Genomic DNA, 21,575 nt, shown 5'->3' on the forward strand with positions numbered 1-21,575 from the left:
TCATCTGGTGATGGATGGAGATAGAGACAGAGACCCACATTGGAACACTGGACTTAACTTCCTAGGTCCAAATGAGAAGCAGAAGGAGGGAGAACATGAGCAAGGAAGGCAGGATCAGAGGGAATCTTCATCCGACGATGGATGGAGATTGAGACAGAGACCCACATTGGAGCACTGGACTAAGCCCCCAATGTCCAAATGAGGAGCAGAAAGAAGGAGGGTAAACATGAACAAGGAAGGCAGGACCGTGAGGAGTGTGTTCACCCACTGATACAAGGGGACTGATCTAATGAGAGCTCACCAAAGCCAGCTGGACTGGGACTGAACGAGCATGTGCTTAAACCAGATTCTCTGAATGTGGCTGGCACGGGGACTGTTTGAGAAGCCATTGATAATGGCACTGGGACTTGTTTCCTCTGCATGTACTGGCTTTTTGGGACCCTAGTCTGTTTGGATGCTCACCTTCCTAGACCTGAAGGGAGAGGAGAGGAACTTGAACTTCCCACAGGGCAGGAAACCCTGACTGCTCTTAGGGCTGGAGAGGGAGGAGGAGAGGGAGTGGGGGGAGTGGGAGGGTATTGGGAGGAGGGGCGGAAGTGGAAACTCTTATAAATTAATAAAAAAAATAATTTTGAAGAGAAAAAAAATTTCAAGATCACGCACTCCCCCCCCCAAAAAAAGACATTGGAAGTTGGAAACTCATGAAGTGTAGTAGAACATGTACTCAGCATGCTTATGCCTGAGGTCCAGGGTTTAATCTCTAGCATCAACCCGTCCCCCCATAAAACTTTGGGAGAATATGTAAGTATAAAACAGCTAGAAGCTGGAGAGATGGCTTAGTGGCTAACTAGTCCTCTTCCAGGGGACCCAGGTTAAATTCTCAGCATCCACATGTCAGCTCACAACTGTAACTCCAGATCTAGGGGATCCATCACCCTCTTCTGGGCTCTTCTGACACCAAGACTCATCTGGTCAGGCATACAGGTAGACAGAACACCCACTCACATAAAATACACTCAGATCTCAAACACAAGGAAGTCAGTCTAAAGTTTATAACTAAAAAATTAGCAGCGATAGTATTTGGGTTCAATTCCTAGCACCCACGTGGTGACTCACAAACATTCATAGGCACATAGAAAGTGCACATACGTGTGCACAGGAAAAACACACACATAAAAATAAAAAAAATTATTCTACTTCAAGGTTTTGTGAGCTGGCTATGATGGCACACACATGTGATAGCGGCATCTGCGCGTTGCAGAAGGCACAGAGGTTCAAGGTCATCTTTGACTACAGAGGCCAGCTTGAACTATCCAAGACCACTTCAAAAGAAATTAATTTAAAAATGATGTGCAGGGGGCTGGAGAGATGGCTCAATGGTTAAGAGCACTGACTGCTCTTCCAGAGGTCCTGAGTTCAATTCCCAGCATCCACATGGTGGCTCACAGCCATCTATAATGAGATCTGGTGCCCTCTTCTGGCCTGCAGGCGTACATGAAAGGAATGCTGTATACACAATAAATAAATAAATCTTAAAAAAAAAATGATGTGCAGGATGGGTGTGGTGGTGGTGGTGCACACCTTTAATCCTAGGACTTGGGAGGCAGAGGCAGGAGGATCTCTGTGAGTTTGAGACCAGCCTGATCTACATACTGAGCTCCAGGGCAGCTAGGGCTACACTACAAATAAAGACCTTGCTTCGAAGCACCCCCCCCCCAAAAAAAACCCCGATGTATAATAAAAACAATGATGTACACACTCAACACAAGCATTTTAAACCAGGAATGGAGGTTGAGGCCTGCACTTTAAGCACTTGGGAGGCTAAGCTAGGACCATGACTCCCAGACCAAACAGCTATCTCCAAAGAACAAAGGAGGGTGGGGAGCAGGTGTGGTAGTACACACCGGTATCCCTAGCACTTGGGAGGTGGTGACAGGCCGACCAGAAGTTCAAGGCCATCCTCTGCAACACAGAGTTTGAGTGGAGGGACGTCCAGCGTTGTGAACTGTACCCAGGGCTCAGGTTAAGCAAACACTGTGCCACTGGGCTATATCTCCAACCGTTTTTGCATTTTTTTAACTGGACTGCGATCTGGCTAAGTTAGATGCAAACTCATTCTGCAGCAAAGGCCAGGCTTGACCTCGGAGCTACAGGCATCAGGCACAGGACTGGTTTATCCTGTCATCATTGAAGTAAAGAAGCACCAGGCAAGCAAGACCCCTGGCTGCTTTAGGCAAAACCAGGCTGGTCAAGCCCTTCCTAGGTAATGAACTCATTGTGTAATGCTGACTGCTGCTTCACCGCTGTCTAGACGCCATCACAGTTCTAAGACTCGCTTTGTTAGCCCGATCTTTTTAAAACATTACCTTCAAATACGAAAAGACAAAAAGAAGCAAAGAACAAGTTAAAATGAATGTTTAATGCACCTGCAGGATGAGAAGTACAGCAGAATCAGAGTTTATGTGATTGACACTGATGTTGATGGTACATTTTTCAAAGAAGTTCCCCTAGTTCCTTCTTTTTCAGGTTCCTTAGCGCAATAACTACTCCTAAGTCTCAGCTCTCAGCTGTGATTATCAGTAATTTGATCTTTCACACCTCATTCCATCCACTGTACTAGATGAGAGCCCACAGGAAGCGAAAGAATGTAAAGGCCCAAGGACTGCAGGTTGTGAGTGTCTGCTCACACAAATCTTCTATTTATCCTTATTAGTAGAAATGAAAGCTACTTTAATCAACAAGAAACTCAGGGTGGGGTCATTAAATATAACTACTTATACTTTAAATATAAATACCATGTTCTTCCTGATCAGTATCAGGCAGATAGCTAAACTGCTTATCTATAATCCTGGTCTCAGAGAAAAAAGTCAAGAGACAAAGAAGGTGCTTCATATTATCGGGTCCATTTGAAAACAGCTGAGGGCTACAGGAAAGCCACACTAGTTTTTCTTCTTAGAGACCTCTGTTGCTCCTTTTTTGGGTAATCCATTGATATCTGCACCCTAAAATGACGGAAAAAAAAAAGAGAAAAGAAAATAAGAATTATTAAAAGGAAAAGGAACTGATTTTAAGAGACATTGTTTGTAAAAACAGACAAACTTCAGAATGAAATGATTTTGCTTTCAGAATCACACTGGTTAATTAAATTAACACAGCTAAACAAAGCCAATTTAACAGGCACCAATGCTGAAGACAGGAGCGGTCTAAATAGTCCCTTTCTAAACAACCTTCACACTGGGCCCGGGTATGTAGCTCAGTGGTAGAGCGCTGATCTGGCAGGTTCCTGGTCCCGGTTCAATCCCCACATCAGGAGGGGGAAAGTAAGCTCCTCAACCAAAGCCATAGGCAAAAGGACAAACACGTTACTCAGAAGTCTGGTCTAAAGTCTTCTGATTACTAAAATTACTAAATAATTGAGACAAATTAAAGGTACCAGTTCTAGCAGCTCACTCTTCCGAAAATCAAGGGTTACCCAGGTGCACCCTTTCACCCGCCTTTCCTCAGACATTTGAAGGGTCTTACCTGGCAGTCTACTTTGCCTATATTTTTACCATTGGATTCTTGTACAGCCTTTTTAGAGGGTTACCCAGGTGCACCCTTTCACCCGCCTTTCCTCAGGCATTTGAAGGGTCTTACCTGGCAGTCTACTTTGCCTATATTTTTAGCATTGGATTCTTGTACAGCCTTTTTAGGCCATATACGGCTGATGACGGGGGAAACCAGAGGGTAGATGTACGGCTCCAGGAATTTTTTGAAGATCCAGAGCAGAACTGGAATGACGATACAAGGAATGCACACCATTGTCCCAGGCTTGAGTTCCAAAACTGCTGACAGAGAAGAACCAGCTCATTGTAGATTAGTGACAGAAAGGCTTTATGGAAAGTACTCTCTACAGGGGTGGGGCATGGACAAAACTATATGCTAAAGGCAAAGCTTTCTAAACCAAAATTCTGCTATCTGCCAGGTAAAGGAACAAACACGAACAGTCAAGCTGGATGCCAGCATCCAATTCCAAACACTGTCGCTGCCTCAAAGATCTCATGACAAAAGGACAGTTGGGTGGACAAAGGTGCCTGCCTCCAGGCCCGACAACCTAAGCTGAATACCCAGAACCAATACAGGGAAAGACAGAACTAACTCCAGTTACTTTGACCTCTAACTTCCACAGGCTCACCATGGCATGGGTATGCCCACATGATAAATAAAAACACAACAAAAGGACTTTTAAGCATTCTGACAGTATGTGCTACGTACTGCATGTCTACTCCTGCAAGCTGTCCCCTGACCTCAACACAGCACAGTGGCGTGGCTCCCTCTCCTATGCACACGTACATTAAATTAAAAAAAAAAAGTAAATAATGATAATGAAATATATATAGCCAGACATGGTTGTACCTGTCTTTAATTCCAGCATTTGATGCCTACGAGCTGGAGGCCAGCCTGATTTACCTAGAGACTTCCAAGACAGTCGTCAGGACTACATAATGAGAAGTGATTTGCTTTTGCTTGGCTTTTTTCTAAAGGAAAACAATATCACTTATACTCAAATATGGGGTGCACGCAGTGTGAATTTTATCAGGAACCAACAATTAACAATAAGCTAATGGGCCAGGTAGTTGTGGCACAAGCCTTAAATCTCAGGAAGAGGTGAGCAGATCTCCGTGAGTTTGAGGCTAGCCTGGTCTACAGAGCAAGTTGTTCCAGGACAGCCATGCTGCATAGAGAAACTGAGTCAAAAAAAAAAAAAAAAACAAAACAAAAACAATAAGCCAACAGAACAACGGTAAAGACAAATTCTGTTAAATAAAACTCAAACTTTAGGCTTCCAAATCAGCTTCTCTAAGTCTCCTCAAGGGTGGGGGCCACTGTTGGGCATGGAAGCCAGGGCCTTGTGCATGACAGAAAGAACTCTGCCATCAACTTACAAACCTAGACCTGCTTTTCCTTTTTCGAGACTGTCCAGGCTGTCCTGGAATTGGTACTCTTTTTGCCCAAGCCTCCTAAGTGCTGAATAACAGGCACCATTAAATAGATCAACTTTCTTTTATTTTTAATTTATTTTGCTGTTTTAAGATTTACTTATTTATTTTATGCATATTGGCTGTGATGGTGTTTCATCACAGCAAAAATAACCCTAAGATAAGTATTATCATGCAAGTATATTGCTCATTTCTAAAAGTTAATACTTCTAATATTCTTTTTATTTTTTGGACAGAATCTCTCACCATGTAGCCCTAGCTGACTGGAACTCTAGTTCCAGGCCTTCCTCTGCCTCTCTAGTTCAGGGATTAAAGGCATGCACCTACACAGCCAGTCCTTCTTAATGTTCTTGCTAATTAAAAATCATATTGACAAATCTGATTCTGAAAATCAACTATGTCTTAAAAGAGACAACACTTGTTCTAGAAAATCAAAAGATCTCTTAAACCTCCAAAATAAATTAATCTCAGGACGAGGATTTCAAGATAGAGGATTATTCTAATTTCATTTCTGTTACGGTGACAGACACCCCAACAAAAGCAACTTAGGAAGAGACGGTTTGTGTCACTGCAGTCCAAGTTAGTCCACGGCTGTGGGAAAACATCGCATCTACAATCAAGAGCAGAGAAACCGGGTGGTGGTGGCACACACCTTTAATCCCAGCACTTAGGGTGCAGAGGCAGAGGCAGGTGATCTCTGGGAGTTCAAGGCCAGCTGGTCTACAGTGAGAGTTCCAGGACAGCTGGGGCTACACAGAGAAACCCTGTAATGGCAGAGAGGAAAAAGCACAAGGATCCTTGCTCGCTCACTCTGCTCCTGGGTTTCTCCTCTTACCCTGTTGAGGATCTCCTGCCTAAGGAGTTTTGATGCCCGCAATGGACGAGGTCTTCCTACATCCTTTAACAATCGAAATAATCACAGACATGCTCACAGGCCAAGTGGATCTTGATCAGCACTCATTCAAACTCTTCTCAGGTAATTCCAGGTTCTTCCAGGTTAGTATTTAAACTAAGCGCACAAGGACCTTATAAAGAAGTTTCAGACCAATACTCAGTAACGTTAACTTTTCTGATTTTCACAATATTATCAGGGAAGGAACACTGATTGTCAGATGACTCAGCACCAGAAGCACACTTTAAAGTGCTCACACTGCAGCTAAACAGTGTTATGATTCTTTTGAATGCGATTCTGAAATGAATTACCAGCAAAAACTCTAAGTATAAATTTACATCAAGGAACAACTAGCTATTTTATAAAGGACTCAGTCAATTCTAGTCAAAATAACTTTAGAATTTATCAAAGTGATCTCTAAAAATTTCAAGAACACACTCTGATTTAAAAAAAAAAAATCAAATCAGCCATTAAGCTGGGGGTGTAGTTCACTTGCCTGGCTCCTGCTAGACCCACGGTTCTTAACCTATGGGTCACAGAGGCCCTTTCACAGGTGTTGCATCTCAGATATCCTGCATATCAGATATTTACATTATGATTCCTAACAGTATCAAAATTGGTTATGAAGTAGCAACAAGATAATGTTATGGTTAGGGTCACAACAAGAGGACCTGAATCAGGAAGGTTGAGAACAACTGTGCTCGGCCCTCTGCACTCTGTACTCTGAAACAGTCAGCGAGCAGAGAGTCTCCTGCAGCATCTTTCCAGGAATCTGACTTCTGGCCCCAGGTGTTTAGGATCTGAGCTGGCGTCGCACAGGTCGAGAAGCTGGCTCTAGGTCCTGAAGTCTTTAAAGGTACCTCAGCACAGCACTCACAGACTTCCTGGGGAAGCGCCTTGATAGGAGACCTGCATCACTTTCTAAAAGGTGTTCCTTGCAAAAATTACTGAATCTGTGTCTTAATCCCCTCATGAGGAAAATGAAGTCGATGACAGCACCCTGCTTACAAGAACGTGGTATGCATCGGACAGTGTGACTGTAGTATAAAACAAATGTCACAAAACCAAACAAAGAGGCCAGCCAGGCTTGTGATCCCAGCTATTTGGGAGGCTCATGAAAAGAGCTGCATAAATCGGCCCGGGCTACACACCAAGTTCAAGGCCTATGCGAACAATTTAGGAAGATCCTATCTCAAAATGAAAAACAAAAGTTTAAAGTCAGGGGCAGGGGATACATACTGGTGGAAGAGCACTCACAAAAGCCGGACCCTGTGCACAATCAGAATTCCTGCCAGGAATGGTGGCTCATGTCTTTAATTCCATTCCTTGGGAGGATGAAGGGGAGATATGTATATGAGTTTTAAGTCATACTTAAAAATCATTTTTTACCTTTTCCCCAATTTAAAAAAATTATTTGAGAATTTTACAACTCCTCTTCAGGTCTTTCCTATCATTCAACTTTGTCATTCATATTTTTTGAGTTCTATCTGTAGCTGGTTTAAATATTCCTACACATTATGCTCTAAATAAAACCCCAAGAAACCATGCCAGTAACTACACCACACTATTACTTATTAGACAAGGTCCCAAAATGTAGCCTTGGCTGGCCTTGAACTTAAAGAGATCTACCGGCCTCTGCCGGCCTTTCACCGGTGATGAAAAGTATGCACTAACCACTCCCGACTTCCATATTATGGTTTTTTCAAAACTTTTTGGAGCTCTTTAAGTACAAAGCTAAAAGTATTGTCTCTTAATCCTAGTAACTTAAATTGTTTTTGATAGATGTTTTATTCCACACTGTAGAAACTGCGGTGTAAATGTCTAGAAGACGGCATGGTAGGGTGCTATTTTAACTACTACCCAAGCCATCAAAGAGAGCAAAACGGAATCTTTCACTCAACTTAGTCTAAGAGGACAATGGAAGTGACAGAGGAAAGGGCTAGGGATCTACCAGAACAGCCTAAGTAGAGCCGTGAAGTCGCTTCCCTTGATGGAACGGAGAGGAACAAGGGAAACCACAGACAACGATCAAAAAGTAGGGAGGCAAAGGGGCCAGAGGCTCAGAGAGAAGAGGCTCTCACCGTGCGGATCCAAGGATGAGAATCAAACCGCCAGGGAAGGAAGGAAGGAAGGAAGGAAGGAAGGGACACCGAGGTCGATGGACGAGGACCGGGCCGAGATGTGAGGCGAGGGCAAGCTACCGGTACACTGACAGAGACCGGGCGAGAGAGCTCCAACCCCACCAAAATCTCACCACCACCACCAAGACGCCCAGGGCAATGTCCGCACTTCCGGGAGGCTAGGCTGCTAACAGCCAATGATACGTCGAGAAGCTGACAAAGGCGGATGCGTCAGACAGAGGACGCGCACAACGTTAACAGTGACGTGCACAGAGCTCGCCGCCTGTCCGGAGTCGCGCCACAGTCTTGTGCCTCCGGGATAGTGAAAGGTGACTCTATGGCCAGGACCTTATTTCCCAGGCATCTGACTTGCTTCTGACCCAGGAAATCTCCCCTGGGCTGCAGAGGGCTCGACAGAGGGCTATGGCACAAATGTTCTCAGGCTCACATTTGCTACCATTCTTTTGGTTTTCACACATGAAATACGGGTCTTGAAATCATGACTCCCATGTTCCTGTCACCCTAGACGATGAGGTTTTGTACACGCCTGGCGATTTACAGACCTTCACTAGAGGGGGTAAATGTAGAGCACACTAAAAACTGGATTGGGTTGTTTATAGCACTCAACCCCTGAGCTGCTAACCATTTTACATGCACTGAGACACTATTGCAGATTAGTGTTGATATGACTGGATTTGGAACTCTTACACACTACATTGCTGGCTGAAATACTTAAGTCTCCGTTAGGCAGAGGTAAGGAGGATTTATGATTTTGAAGCCAGCCTGGTCTACAGAGGGAGATCTAGGACAGCCAGGGTAACAGAAACCGTTTGGCAATGTCGGACCCACAACTTGGGGATATACCCAAGAAAAAAAACCAAACCTCGTACATTAAGAGGTTTACAGGAAAACACCATCGTTGCCGGAAAACAAGCTTGATGGTCAACAAAATAAAAAAACAAAAGGGGCTGGAGAGATGGCTCTGAGGTTAAGAGCACTGACTGCTCTTCCAGAGGTCCTGAGTTCAATTCCCAGCAACCACATGGTGGCTCACAGCCATCTGCAATGAGGTCTGGTGCCCTCTTCTGGCCTTCCGGCACACACACACAGAATACTGTATACATATTAAAAAAAAAAACTTATTTCATGTGCTGCAAAACTAGGGACGTTTCTTCCTCCACTATGTAGGCCCTGGGTATCAACTCAGGTGGTCAGGCTTCGTGGTTCCACCTTAATCATCCCTCCAGTCCAGTTCTTTAGGCAAGTCGCAACCCTGAAAAAATGCTTTCAAAAATAATGGCAAAGGGCACCACACTAAGTTGACTTTTTAAGTCAACAGGTAAATGAATACAGGAAATACCTTAGGGGTGTAGCACTGATAGGCAGCCAGTACCTTACAACCTTCTAAGCAAACGCATGCCTTGGCAGTTTGTATTATAACAGATTTAAGCCCAGGCTACTTGGAAGGTCAAAACTGGATACACTGAACACCCTGTAAAGCCTCTTTAAAAATCTCAAGTTTTTTAAGTTTTCCATGTGTTTGTATTGTATGGCTTCCCAAGGAGTCAGTAAGAGGGTTAACAGAGGCCCTGGAGCTTGAGTAAGGTCATTGGATCCTTTGCAGGAACAGTATACAGTCATAACTGCTGACTCTTCTCTCTAGCCTTAAAATACACACCTGTTTGTGCTGTTCTCAGAGGCCAGTCAAAGGCATTGAAAACAGCTTATCTTTATGTGCGCGACAGAAAAAACACTTAATGATATGGTCCGTCCCAAATCAGTTAAGACTTTAATTGTGTCTTAAATGGGCAGTACACATGTAACCTAAATATTTTCTAAAATCCACATACTTTTATAGCTTAATATTTGGGTATTGCCCTTTCTAACAACCTAAGCATTCTAAGGATAATATTGTAGCTCAACTAGGATCAATTGTAAAGATGTCCTTTCCCCTGAAGGCAGATTATACACCTAAGATCTTGTACAATAGTCTTCCAAGGGAAGCTCTCCAGTAAATGCTAAACCAAACTAGTCATTTTCCTATGGCCTACTTGTTTTCCAACAGTTTGTTTCATTGCTTGATCACTTTAATAAACCCCTCCCAACAAGGTTTATCTTGCAGGGTTGAATAACAGGCACTCTGCAACAATACATATATAAATGACCAGAAGACCTTTACTTTTATCTGCATTTATTTCATGTTGAATTTATTCCCGTGCCAGAAGTTTTTGTTTCTTCAGTTTCTTCTGGGATATCTGAAAAGACAATGAAAAGGATCATTTTTTTCAATTAGCATTAATTTTTAAAAGGACTCAAATTCACACCTCAGGAAAGGTAGGAAAAGCTCAACTGGTGAACATCAGTAGGCGGCTCTGTTTACTCCCTCTTTTAAGCCCATCAGGAAAAAACAAAACACAACTCTATGGTTGGGGTCAGCACAACATGAAGACTATTGAAGAGTCACAGCATTAGGAAGGTTAAGAAGCACTGTTAGAGGATTAGGGATAAATGGCAACACTTAAGAGTCAAAAGTCAAATTATTTAGCTGTAAAGAGGAAGTAGTCTAGTGCAATAGCTAATCAAATCTAGTGTGACTACAGGTAACTGCCAGAAAAGCCACATAATATGTGGTAAGATGGCTGGTAAGAATAGGCTCCTTTCATGGTCATTACAAAGGTGCCCGTGTCTTTTTTAGTATTATCTAAAAATAAAACTGAATGGCTCACCTTTTTCTTCTGTGCAACCTCCTCTTCTGGCTTTGGAACAATCTGTTCCTTTTCAGTGAGGATCATCTCAATGTGGCAGGGAGAGCTCATGTATGGGTTAATCCGGCCATGAGCTCTGTAAGTTCTTCGGCGCATCTTAGGGGCTTTGTTCACCTGGATGTGCTCAATGACCAGAGAGTCTACATCTAAACCCTGGAAGGAGAGCGGAAAAAAAAATCAGACTAACATCTGCTTTGAAAAAAAGCTTCTCACCTCTAACTGGGATGGATGCCTTTGATCATTTTGCCCCCCATTTGGATGCCTGAGTGCAGTGCCACACTGTGTTTTAGGTAGGCTCCTCTCAGCCCATCATCTGTGGAAGGCAACACCATCTGATACACCAAAGTATTTAGAGCAAAGAGATGGTTGCTACACTAGATAGTATGTAGCCTTCTGTCCTCTTACAGTACAAACTATTTTTTTATTTTTAAAGTTATACAGCCTCACTACAAAAATCAAATTTTCAAATGCAAAAGTAATGGCTATATTCCACCTCTAGATACCTGAAACACCAAGCACATAACATTTTCTTACTACATTCTCACCGTGCTTCTGAGCACCCTTCTGTCACAAGGGAGGTGCAAGACAAAAGCTGTGTTTAGGCTCCCCCGCCCGTCCCAAAAAGAAAAAAAGACATGTACATCCATTCCCACTATGTGACAATTACTGAATAGGATACTGAGTAACCGCACAAGACACACACAGGATGGCAAGGACCCAGTTACCTTCAGTTCAGCATTGCTCTCTGCATTTTTTAGCATGTGCAACAAAAATTCCGCACTCTTTTTTGGCCAACGACCCTGTGTCCAGCCCCACTGTTTGGCCTGAAAAAAAAAAAAGAATCAGCTTATTATTTTCCTTGTTAAGCTAGCATCGGACCCAGTTAAGAAAGCTCAGCCAACACCAAGGCTGCTCAGAACATGTTTCATTTCACGGTTAATCCAAAGGTGTCCTAAGATTGTCATCACAGCAACCAGATCAGTAAAGGAGACTTCAGCCCTTCCTCAACCTCCACCATTAAGTCCATTTCTCACCTGGGCGCACCTACCGACTCCACCATTGTACCGTCGGAATGGCACACACTGCTTCTTCAAAGTGACATCTTTCAGATACTTGGTGGCTTTTCGGATATGCATACCCTTGATGGCCTGGGCCGTTTCACGGGTGTTCTAATTAATAGAAGCCAGAAAATTTTGGTTAATATCGTCGATCCACTGAAATTTTGAGAACTGGGGGACAAAAATCACAGTAAATTATCTAAGATCCATTACCCCATAATCAGTCCTGTATCCCACAATATTTGCAAGTTTTCCTCAAGTATTCACACCCCAACTACCAACTCATAAAAAAGGAGGCTGCTCAGAATGTGTTTGTTTTCATGGTAAATCCAAAGGTGTCCTAAGAACGTCATCACTGCAGCGACCTTGTAAAGACACGCAGGAGCAAATCACAATTCTATATAAGGATCTTGGGGCTTCCTTACCTTAAAGTGAACCCGAAGGTTAGATCCTCTCGATTTGCATGCTACAAAAAAAAGCAAAAGTAAAAAAGTTCATCTCTGCTGCATTAGGCACACACCAAAAACTCAAAAAAACAATCGACAACGTCGTGTTGGAACTTACATTTTGTAGGGTTTTCCGGGTCAAGAGAGTAGCGAACCATCTTCACGGGTCACCTGGGAACAGAACATTGCCGTCAGCCAGTAACCAACACCTCTAAACCCTGAGTCCATAGATACTGCCAACGGCTGCTCAGAGAAGAATTATTTTCACGGTCAATCCAAAGGTGTCCTAAGAAATGACATCACCGCAGCCATCTTCTCCTTGCCGGTTTATCGCCAGACTCCACCGGCAGCTTTAAAGAAATTGGCGGCCCGAGGCCGTGCAACATCACCCACAGACCGGCTCCTCCCTCGCCCCGACCTCGCGACCTCCCCACGCACCCACGCCACGAGCCGCCCAGGGTACAGCCCTGACCTCAGATGAATGGGGCCTCCACTAGGCCTGCACTCACTGTGGGGGCCAGGCCCAGCCTCGGGCGCCCTCACCCCACGCCAGCCCCGCACGCTGCTCCGCGGCCTGCCGAAGCCCGGGTCGGGTGCGCCGCCGAGCCCCTCCGCACGGAGAGCGGCCGCCTGTGGCGAGGACCCATTGTCCTGGTACCTCAGAGCCCTGGGGCCGCAATGCCGGTTCCCCCGAGGCCCCGACGGCGGCGATGACGGAGGATTCGCCCCGAGAGCCCGATGCAGAGTAACGCTCACCTCTGGCCGCTTACAGGAAGAGGAAGTGAAAGGGCTACTGGGAGAATTCATGAGACCTCGACCTCTCGCGAGACTTCCGGCGCAGGCACGAGATCCGGGGAGAGGGCGGGCTGAGAGGAAAGGGGACGTGTGATGTTTTGGGAAAGTCAGAAAAGAAATGCAACTTTAGAGACTGTCTCAAAATTCTCTCTTTTTTTAAATTCCAAAAATAATATTTATGGCTTTTAAGTACCAGTGAATAAAAACATTCCTGAAGCATAGGACATAAATTAATGAGAATGAACTAGAAATCTAGCTATTTTAGTTGTTCGATTTGACTTTGTCAACTTGCACCCTCTGAAAGGCTTTATAATTGGATGGTTAGAAAGACCCGAGCCAGGTATGGCTAAGCTAGCTTTTAATTCCAGTATTCGGAAGGTAGAGGCAATAATCTCACCAAGTTTGAGGCCAGCCAAGGCTACATAATACGACCCTGTCTTAAAAATGAAAAACAAAGGGGCTGAAGAGATGGCTCAGCGGTTAAGAGCACTGACTGCTCTTCCAGAGGACCCAGGTTCAATTCCCAGAACCCACATGACCAGTCACAATTGTCTGTAACTCCACACCAATGCACATAAAATTAAATAAGCTATTTAAAAATTAAAAAAATAATTTAAAAAAATCCCAGCATTTGCCAGGTGGAAGCAGGGCCAGAGATGGCTCAGCACTTGATAGCATTTATTGCTCTTCAATAGGACCAGGGTTTGGCTATCAGCACCCACAAGGTAGCACACAGGTGTAACTCCAGGTCCGAGGAATTAGATGCCATTAGATGTCATTAGATTCTGACCTCGGTAGGCACCAGGCACACCCTTGATTTTCAGGCAAAACACTCATACACATAAAATAAATAAATCTAAAACTTTTTTTTTGGGGGGGGAAGGTTTGAGACAGGGTGTCGCTTAGCTTTGGAGCCTGTCCTGGAACTAGCTCACGTAGACCAGGCTGGCCTTGAACTCACAGAGATCCTGAGAGTGCTGGGATTAAAGGCGTGTACCACCGCCGAGGCATCATTCTTCTAAAGATAACCATCCTTTGGCTTTAACTTCATGGACAACTGTATATGACACACTCATGGGTCATAGATGTTTCCAATGGTACATGGTCCTAAAAAGATACCCCTAGTATCCTGGTTCTCACTCATATAAGACGAGACAGGGGATAAGTGGGTCTGATGGCTAATCTACATTGTCAGCTTGGCTAGATTTAGACTTATACCTAGGAAACACACCTGGATATGTCTGTGGGTTGTTTCAGGAGGGGTTTAACTAGGGGGGGGCAAAATGTGTCCCATGTGCAAGTAGCACCATCCGTGGGCTGAGGTCTCGGGCTGAAGTACTGTAAAAAAGGAAAAGCAAGCTGACCCCTCCCGTCTCTCTGCAGACACGTCGTCTTACTGCGGACACGGTGGGCTTGCGGCCTCCTGCTCCACTGCCCAGCTAGATACCATGCCTTCCCTGTGGTGATGGGCTGTGGCCTCTCAAACTGTGAGCCAAAAGCAACTCTTTCTTCCTTAAGTTGTTTTTCTTTGTCAGAGCAGTGGGGAAAGTGACTAATTCAGGAGGTTGAAATATATCGAGACGCTCTGCTGGGGTTGGACTCAGATACAAGTCCCAGGGCCTCCAGCTCCATCCAGCTGGCCAGGGTGAGTCCTTCAGCACTAATTTCTACCTTGAGGGATTATTACACTTCAGAATCCTCAACTCTTATTCCCGAATGCCTGATATCTCCTTTATTGGAGGTATAATGATTGTCTTTCACACTTTGCATGCCAGGCTGGGCGAGTGCTCTGCCAATGAACTATAGCCTCAACTCTCCCCCCACCACTGTGTGTGTGTGTGTGTGTGTGTGTGTGTGTGTGTGTGTGTGTGTGTGTGCGGACGCACATGCACAGAGGTTGAGATCTTGCTCGGTAGCTTAGGATGGCCGCGAGTTCCTGGTCTTCTGGTAGTAGCCTCCCAAATGCTGGAGTTACAGGTGTGCACTGTCATCCCTGGCTTTCTGGATGTGTCTTGCTTCTTCGTGCTATCACTTAACTTTTAATTTGGTGGATTTCAGGTAAGTAATTTTGGCTCAAGTACATTATAAATTATGGTGTCTTGCTCACACGATCATTCTGGAAGACAGCATATAGGTGACCCACCATGAAGGTGACCCACCATGTAGGTGACCCACCACTGGGGATGTGAGTATGAAAGCCTGAATGTGGTGGTACACATGATTCCCTTGATACTTCCTGGTCATTTCTTTCTTTTTGTTTCTTTTTTTCTTATTTCTTCTTCTTTTTTCTTTCTTTTTTAGGACAGAGTCTCACTGTGTAGCCTTGGTTGGTCTCCAATTCATAGAGAGCCACCCACCTCAGCCCCCTGATTTCTGGGATTAAAGATGTGTGCCACTACACCATGCTTTGGTAGATCATTCTTTTTTTGCTTTTTGTTTTTGAGACAGAGTTTCTCTATAGCTTTGGAACCTATCTTGGAACTAGCTCTCATAAACAAGGATGGCCTCAAACTCACAGAGATCCGCCTGCCTCTGCCTCCCGAGTGCTGGGATTAAAGGTGTGCACCACTACTGCCTGGCTGGTAGATCATTCTTTAAAGGAGTAGACAACAGGGCTGGAGAGATGGCTCAGTGGTTAAGAGCATTGTCTGCCCTTCCAATAGGTCCTGAGTTCAATTCCCAACAACCGCATTGTGGTTCACAACCATCTGTAAAGAGATCTGATGCCCTCTTCCGGCACGCAGGCACACATGCAGACAGAATACTGAGAATACTGTATACATAATAAATAAATAAATATTTTTTAAAGGAGTAGACTACAAATAATTTAGGCCTTGTAGACCGAAATAGTTTTGTTTGTGACCACTCAGTTCTGTGACAGTGCAAAACCAACCATAAGCAATCAGTCCTTAAGTAGGCATGTCATATTGTAACAACAACAATAACAAACATTGCTTCATCAGGTGGTAGTCCTGATCTGGCTGAGGTCTTCCATCCCTGGACTAGAAAATCATCTCTTTAGTATTTATAAGTGGCTGGATATATATTCAACCCCAGGCTGGAGAGATGGCTCAGAGGTTAAGAGCATTGCCTGCTCTTCCAAAGGTCCTGAGTTCAATTCCCAGCAACCACATGGTGGCTCACAACCATCTGTAATGGGGTCTGGTGCCCTCTTCTGGCCTGCAGGCATACACACAGACAGAATATTGTATACATAATAAATAAATAAATAAATATTAAAAAAAATATTCAACCCCATCAAACAAACATTTGCCGTGCGTGCGTGTGTGCATATTCTTATAGAACCCAGAACTACCAGCTCGGGAATGGTACCACCCACCATGAGCCGGGCCTTCCCCCATTGATCACCAATTGAGCAAATGCCTTACAGCTGGATCTCATGGAGGCCTTTCCTCAGCTGCTGTTCCTTCCTCTGAAGAGTCTAGCTTGTGTCAAGTTGACACACAAAATCACCCAGGACAGTAGGTCTTTTTTACTTTCTTTTTTCTTTCCTTTTTTTTCTTTTAAAAGATAGAGTAGAAATCAACCCATTTTACTCCCTGATTGCTGAGAATAAAGGCAATGCAAGTGGCTGTTTTGGCTTGACTGACTGTCCATTGAGACCTGTCTTAGAAGTGTTCTATTGCTGTGACACCTTGACCATGGCAACCCTTAAAAAAGAAAACATTTAACTGGGGCTTGCTTACAGTTTCAGAGGGTTTAGTCCATTATCCTCAAGGCAGGATGCATGCAGACAGACATGGTACCTGAGAGGGTTATGTCTGGATCTGGAGGCAGAAGGAAGAGAGAGAGTTGCTGGACCTGGCTTAGGCTTAAGAAACCTCAAACCCCACCCCCAGTTACACATTTCCATCAACAAGGCCACACCTCTCAGTCCTTCTAAGTAGTGCCACTCTCTGATGACTAAGCATTCAAATATATGAACCTTAGGGGGGCAGTCCTATTCAGACCTCCTCAAGGCCCTGGGGTTAATCAAGTGCTGAAGTTATACACTCACTGCCTTGGGTTTTCACATGGATGCTAGGGATCTAAACTCAGGTCCTCATTCTCCCACAGTAAGCACTTTACCTACTGAGCTATGTCCTCATCCTAGCCCACTCTGTTTTTGTTTTTTAGAAACAGGGTCTGTCTGTGTAACAGTTCTGGCTGTCTTGGAACTTGCTTTGCAGACCAAATTGGCCTTGAACTCACAGAGATCCACCTGCCTCTGCCTGCTGAGTGCTGGGATTTAAGGCGTGCACCACCACCGCCCAATCCATTCTATTAAACACACTAATCCATATGTCACTATTTATTGAAGAGTTAGCATATCCCACAGACACCTTGATAAGTGTTCCTTTAAAACCTTCAAGCCTGGGGCTGGAGAGATGACTCAGAGACTGGAGAGGTGGCTCAGTGGTTGAGAGCACTGGCTGTTCTTCCAGAGGACCTAGGTTCAATTCCCAGCATCTGCATGGCAGCTCACAATTGTCTATAACTCCAGTTCAAGGGGATCTGACATCCTCATGCAGACATACATGCAAGCAAAACACCAATGTAAACAATATAAAATAAGAATAAAACATCATTAAAAATGTTTCAAAGAGAGAAAGAAAACCGGGGTTGGGGGGTGGTGGTTGTGCATGCATTTAAGCTTGGCACTTGGGAAAAAGAGACAGGTGTATCTCTGTGAGTTTGAGGCTAGCTGAGTTTACATAGTGAGTTCCAGGAGAGCCAGGGCTATACAGAGAAATCCTGTCTCAAAAACCCAAAATAAATAAATGATAAAAATAAATAATAAATAAAACCTTCAAGATAACTCTCAGGCTGGGGTCAACAATGTACATAGCATAGCTGAATTTGAGTCTGAATATCTGACCACTCCCTCCTTCACCCTTCTGTCCAAGGCTTAGAGTCTCCAGTTTCCTTCCTGTTGTGGAATATTCCTTTACACTGTATGAAGACATGTCACTGTGATTGGTTTAGTAAAAAGCTAAACGGCCAATAGCTAGCAAGATTAGGGGAGGGCAGGGGCTGGAGAGATGGCTCAGTGGTTAAGAGCATTGCCTGCTCTTCCAAAGGCTCTGAGTTCAATTCCCGGCAACCACATGGTGGCTCACAGCCATCTGTAATGAGGTTTGGCGCCCTCTTCTGGTCTGCAGACATACATACAGACAGAATATTGTATGCATAATAAATATAAAAAAAAAGATTAGGGGAGGGCAGAGAAAATGCTGGGATGAAGAAAATGGAGAAAATGAGGAACGAGTTGGACACACAAAATAGGACAGAGGTAAAGGCCACACGGGAGAACATAGATTAAGCTGGGCAGTGGTGGCACACGCCTTTAGTCCCAGCACTTGGGAGGCAGAGGCAGGCGGATCTTTGTGAGTTCGAAGCGATCATGGTCTACAAGAGCAGGACAGGATCCAAAGCTACAGAGAAACTCTGTCTCGAAAAACCACAACACACACACACACACACACACACACACAAAGAACATAGATAAATAAAAATATGGGTTAATTTAGGTTATAAGAGCTTGTTGGGAGCAAGCCTAAGCTATCAGCCAAGCTTTCATAATTACTAAAAAGTCTCCACATTGTTTATTTGGGAGCTGGCTGGAAGGACAGAGGAAGATTAGCTGTGTCTTCCTTCCCTCTTGCAAAATGCAATGACTTCCTGACTGTATCTTTGTAACGACTGGATGGTCTTTGTATCTGTTACTCCAAGTAACCTCTACGCTCTATTTTCTTGTTATAAAGGAAGGTTACGATCCTCATCAACAGCAGAACTAGCGAAGGAGTGGAGACTAGTCTCTAGCATGTTGTGAAATAATCTTTTGTACACTGTGAAGATGTGTCACTTGTATTGGTTTAATAAAGAGCTGAATTGCTAAAAGGTACGCAGAATTTCCAGGTACAGAGGATACTGGAAGGAAGAAGGGCAGAGTCACGAGGCTATGCCAAGGATGCAGAGCAAGCAGCATGGGGGGGGGGTTCAGAACGTAGACTTAAAGATATGGGTTAATTTAAATGAAAAGGACTAATTAGAAGCCTGCCTGAGCTATTGGCCGAGCTTTCATAGTTAATAGTATGTCTCTGTGTTGTTTTTTTTTTTTTTCCCCCGTGAGCTGGTGGCTCAAAAAAGAAAAATCCGATTACACCAGCATGAATCCTTTGTGTGTCAAATGAGTGTCCATGAGTATTTTGGGTAACTGGAAAGTTATTCTAGAGCACAGAGAGAAGATAGGACAGACCCACAGCAAAGGAGGAAGACGAAAGCGGAACAAACTGCCCTGTGCCTTCCCCCGCAATTTTTTCAACGGGGTCCTAAGGCCAATAGGTAGCCAATGATGCTTTCTTTTGTGGTTCAAGAGATGTGGGCTCGACTCCACTGGTTCTCTTTCCATTACACTTTCCTGCCACGAGGAAGGGTCCAGGAAAGGGATTCAGGAATTCTGGGAAGTTTTGTCTTGGATTTTGTTAAGGGTTTACAAAACACTGTGACTGTTTTATGTGAAAATCAAATTCCTGTTACTTGTGACCAAGAAGCAATTGGGCCACTAGAAGGCGCCAGCTCAGCGTCAGGGATGCTTTCTCCTTCATTGGTGTGATAAAGGAAACTTGGAGCAAGTTTGTCAGGATATGTAAACGTGACTTGGTTCTGATGAACGATGCGCTTTTTAGAAAATGAGTTTTGACGCTTTTGCGTTGTGAGTGAAGCCGGGGCTGAGAAGGACCCCAGAGTCCTAGGGAACTGTGCTTGTAGGGGATGATGCAGTAATAACCCACATTTCCACACCAGGAAAACATGCCACTCAAAATGCCTGGCTGCATCAGGGCTGGAAGGTCTGGGACGGTCCTCTGGCTCAACCCTCTTATTATACAGTTGAATAACTATTCCTCAACTGCTCTCTGTGCAAGAATGTCTCCCCAAATATAACTTGGATAAAAATAAGGGCCCGATATGGCTTATGGCCTCCCTGGTCACTGAAGCCCTTTGTAAGATACCTGTATGGAGGGTACAAATTTTACTTCCTTTCTTTTGTTTCCAAGGGAGATTTTTTTCTTCTGTCCGTCTGTCCCTCCCTCCCCTCCTTTTCCTTCCTTGTGAGACCCTGTTACACATAACACACACAAACTGCACTCTTCAGTATAATGAACAAAAAAACTGTTTCCTGAGTTTGGGGTTCTGTCATAGTAAATAATTAAAACTGAGGAGGGGACCACTGAACCCTGGTTTCTAGCCAGGGGGCCAGAGTATAGGTGACAGTCTAAGTGTTTGTGGTTGATATCTAAGATGGAGCAGATTGGTCTTGTGGGGCAAAGACCTAGAAGTAGGGCCTAGAGTCAAGCCCCGGTTAGCACGATTAGAACTGATTTACAGGACACTCCACTGGCATCTGCTGGAGAACTACTTGGTTCATGGACAAATCCTTCCAACAACTGGTTCCAAAAATGGGTAAGAAGTGGTGTTTGGGGAGAGGGGGAGGAAGGCTCTGATGTTCGCTTCTTCAGATGCCAGTGCTCAATAAGAGGAGAGTCTAAGAGAGAATGTGTACCAGTCAGTGGGTACAGGGTGGGGAAGGGAGGAGATGCTAGTCGGTCAGTCATGGTACCTCTGTGGTAGGCTTTTCCGGTCTTTGGTACAACTGAGAAGAATGAAGGGCAGGACTAAGTAACCTACCAAAGGCACATCACTAGAGCCCTCAGAAAGGATCGGAACAAGCCCATCAGGAGCTCTGGCTGTCTTGTTACACCAAGATGAATATGGCTTCATCCCATGGGATAGTTGATTTGGATTGCGTCATCTTAATGGGACTGAGAATCACATGGCAACAGACATTTGGACATGCCTGTGAACGATTTTCTAGAATAGTTTAATTGTGTTAGTGACACTCATCCTAAAAGTGGGTAGTGTCATTTCATGGACTGGATTCCCAGAGGGGCATTCATCACTCTCTGCTTCCTCACTGGGGCTGCAAAGTGATGAGTTGCCTCCAGCGCCTGTCCCGATGTCCCCGTGCTACATTGTCACCATTAAGACAGATAACTAATACAGACTCTCTCAAGGTCCACAGCCTGCCTCTCCAGAGAAGCCCTACAGAGATGCCCCTCCTCCACTGGGGGTAAGGTCTCAGTGACAGCACTCAGTGACAGTCACATGATTTTACCAGGGAGGGAAAGCAGAGGCCAGGGTGTGGTATCTTTTAGCAGGTCCCTCTCATTTTTCCTCTGCTCCCTTCAGCTGAGCTTGTAACTCTTCCAGCTACATTGTATCCTGCTTCTCACCTGATAACTGAGTTGCATTCACTGGAAGCTTTAGACCAATGAGCTGAGTGGACACCTCACCCCACCGTTACGGCCTCAGAACAAACTCCTTGTCTGGCTGGTAATTCTTTTATCTATGGCTGAAATTGTATCAAACCACATTCTGGGACAACAGACAAAACTTTGTTTACAAGACAAGGCTCTCTTTACTTATTTGGCTGGCCAGCATAACCACCCCACTTCTGTT

The 21,575-nt window shown here is 44.6% G+C and overlaps 2 protein-coding genes and 3 non-coding genes across 7 annotated transcripts; all 5 read right to left on the minus strand.

Annotated features, from left to right (window-relative positions):
- Window positions 1–2,399: 2,399 nt before the first annotated feature.
- On the minus strand, window positions 2,400–8,177 carry C13H18orf32 (chromosome 13 C18orf32 homolog). Of its 3 annotated transcripts, XM_048419271.3 has the most exons (4): window positions 7,953–8,177; window positions 5,815–6,004; window positions 3,637–3,824; window positions 2,400–3,002 (listed from the first exon to the last, which is right to left on the minus strand). In XM_048419271.3, exons 3-4 carry the CDS (start codon window positions 3,799–3,801, stop codon window positions 2,940–2,942), a joined length of 228 nt encoding a protein of 75 aa, XP_048275228.2. In that variant the 5' UTR covers window positions 3,802–3,824; window positions 5,815–6,004; window positions 7,953–8,177; the 3' UTR covers window positions 2,400–2,939. The 3 variants fall into 3 exon arrangements, with proteins under 3 accessions (XP_048275228.2, XP_048275227.2, XP_048275226.2); XM_048419270.3 differs by lacking the exon at window positions 5,815–6,004 and having other exon boundaries at window positions 3,637–3,827; XM_048419269.3 differs by lacking the exon at window positions 5,815–6,004 and having other exon boundaries at window positions 7,953–8,174.
- A 1,575-nt stretch (window positions 8,178–9,752) lies between these two features.
- Window positions 9,753–13,033, minus strand: Rpl17 (ribosomal protein L17). Its single transcript, XM_048419267.3, has 7 exons — window positions 12,919–13,033; window positions 12,379–12,431; window positions 12,240–12,280; window positions 11,791–11,925; window positions 11,482–11,580; window positions 10,718–10,909; window positions 9,753–10,246 (listed from the first exon to the last, which is right to left on the minus strand). The coding sequence occupies exons 2-7, from the start codon at window positions 12,416–12,418 to the stop codon at window positions 10,199–10,201; spliced, it is 555 nt and encodes a 184-aa protein (XP_048275224.1). The 5' UTR covers window positions 12,419–12,431; window positions 12,919–13,033; the 3' UTR covers window positions 9,753–10,198.
- Window positions 11,665–11,729, minus strand: LOC125390674 (small nucleolar RNA SNORD58). Its single transcript, XR_007228845.2, has one exon. It is a non-coding gene; the product is annotated as a small nucleolar RNA SNORD58 (small nucleolar RNA).
- On the minus strand, window positions 12,111–12,175 carry LOC125390673 (small nucleolar RNA SNORD58). The gene has a single exon (XR_007228844.1). It is a non-coding gene; the product is annotated as a small nucleolar RNA SNORD58 (small nucleolar RNA).
- Window positions 12,503–12,568, minus strand: LOC125390675 (small nucleolar RNA SNORD58). Its single transcript, XR_007228846.1, has one exon. It is a non-coding gene; the product is annotated as a small nucleolar RNA SNORD58 (small nucleolar RNA).
- Window positions 13,034–21,575: the final 8,542 nt, after the last annotated feature.

Source organism: Myodes glareolus, chromosome 13, assembly GCF_982192425.1.
Source record: "Myodes glareolus chromosome 13, mMyoGla1.1, whole genome shotgun sequence".
NCBI classification, from domain to species: domain Eukaryota; kingdom Metazoa; phylum Chordata; class Mammalia; order Rodentia; family Cricetidae; genus Myodes; species Myodes glareolus.

Coding starts and splice junctions, on each gene's coding strand:
- C13H18orf32 (XM_048419270.3), bottom strand. CDS start 3,801: ATGGTGTGCATTCCTTGTATCGTCATTCCAGTTCTGCTCTGGATCTTC. Junction 3,003..3,636: donor TAGGCAAAGTAGACTGCCAG/GTAAGACCCTTC, acceptor CCGTCATTTTAG/GGTGCAGATATCAATGGATT.
- Rpl17 (XM_048419267.3), bottom strand. CDS start 12,418: ATGGTTCGCTACTCTCTTGACCCGGAAAACCCTACAAAAT. Junction 11,926..12,239: donor ACCTTCGGGTTCACTTTAAG/GTAAGGAAGCCC, acceptor TCTATTAATTAG/AACACCCGTGAAACGGCCCA. Junction 11,581..11,790: donor GAGTCGGTAGGTGCGCCCAG/GTGAGAAATGGA, acceptor TTTTTTTTTCAG/GCCAAACAGTGGGGCTGGAC.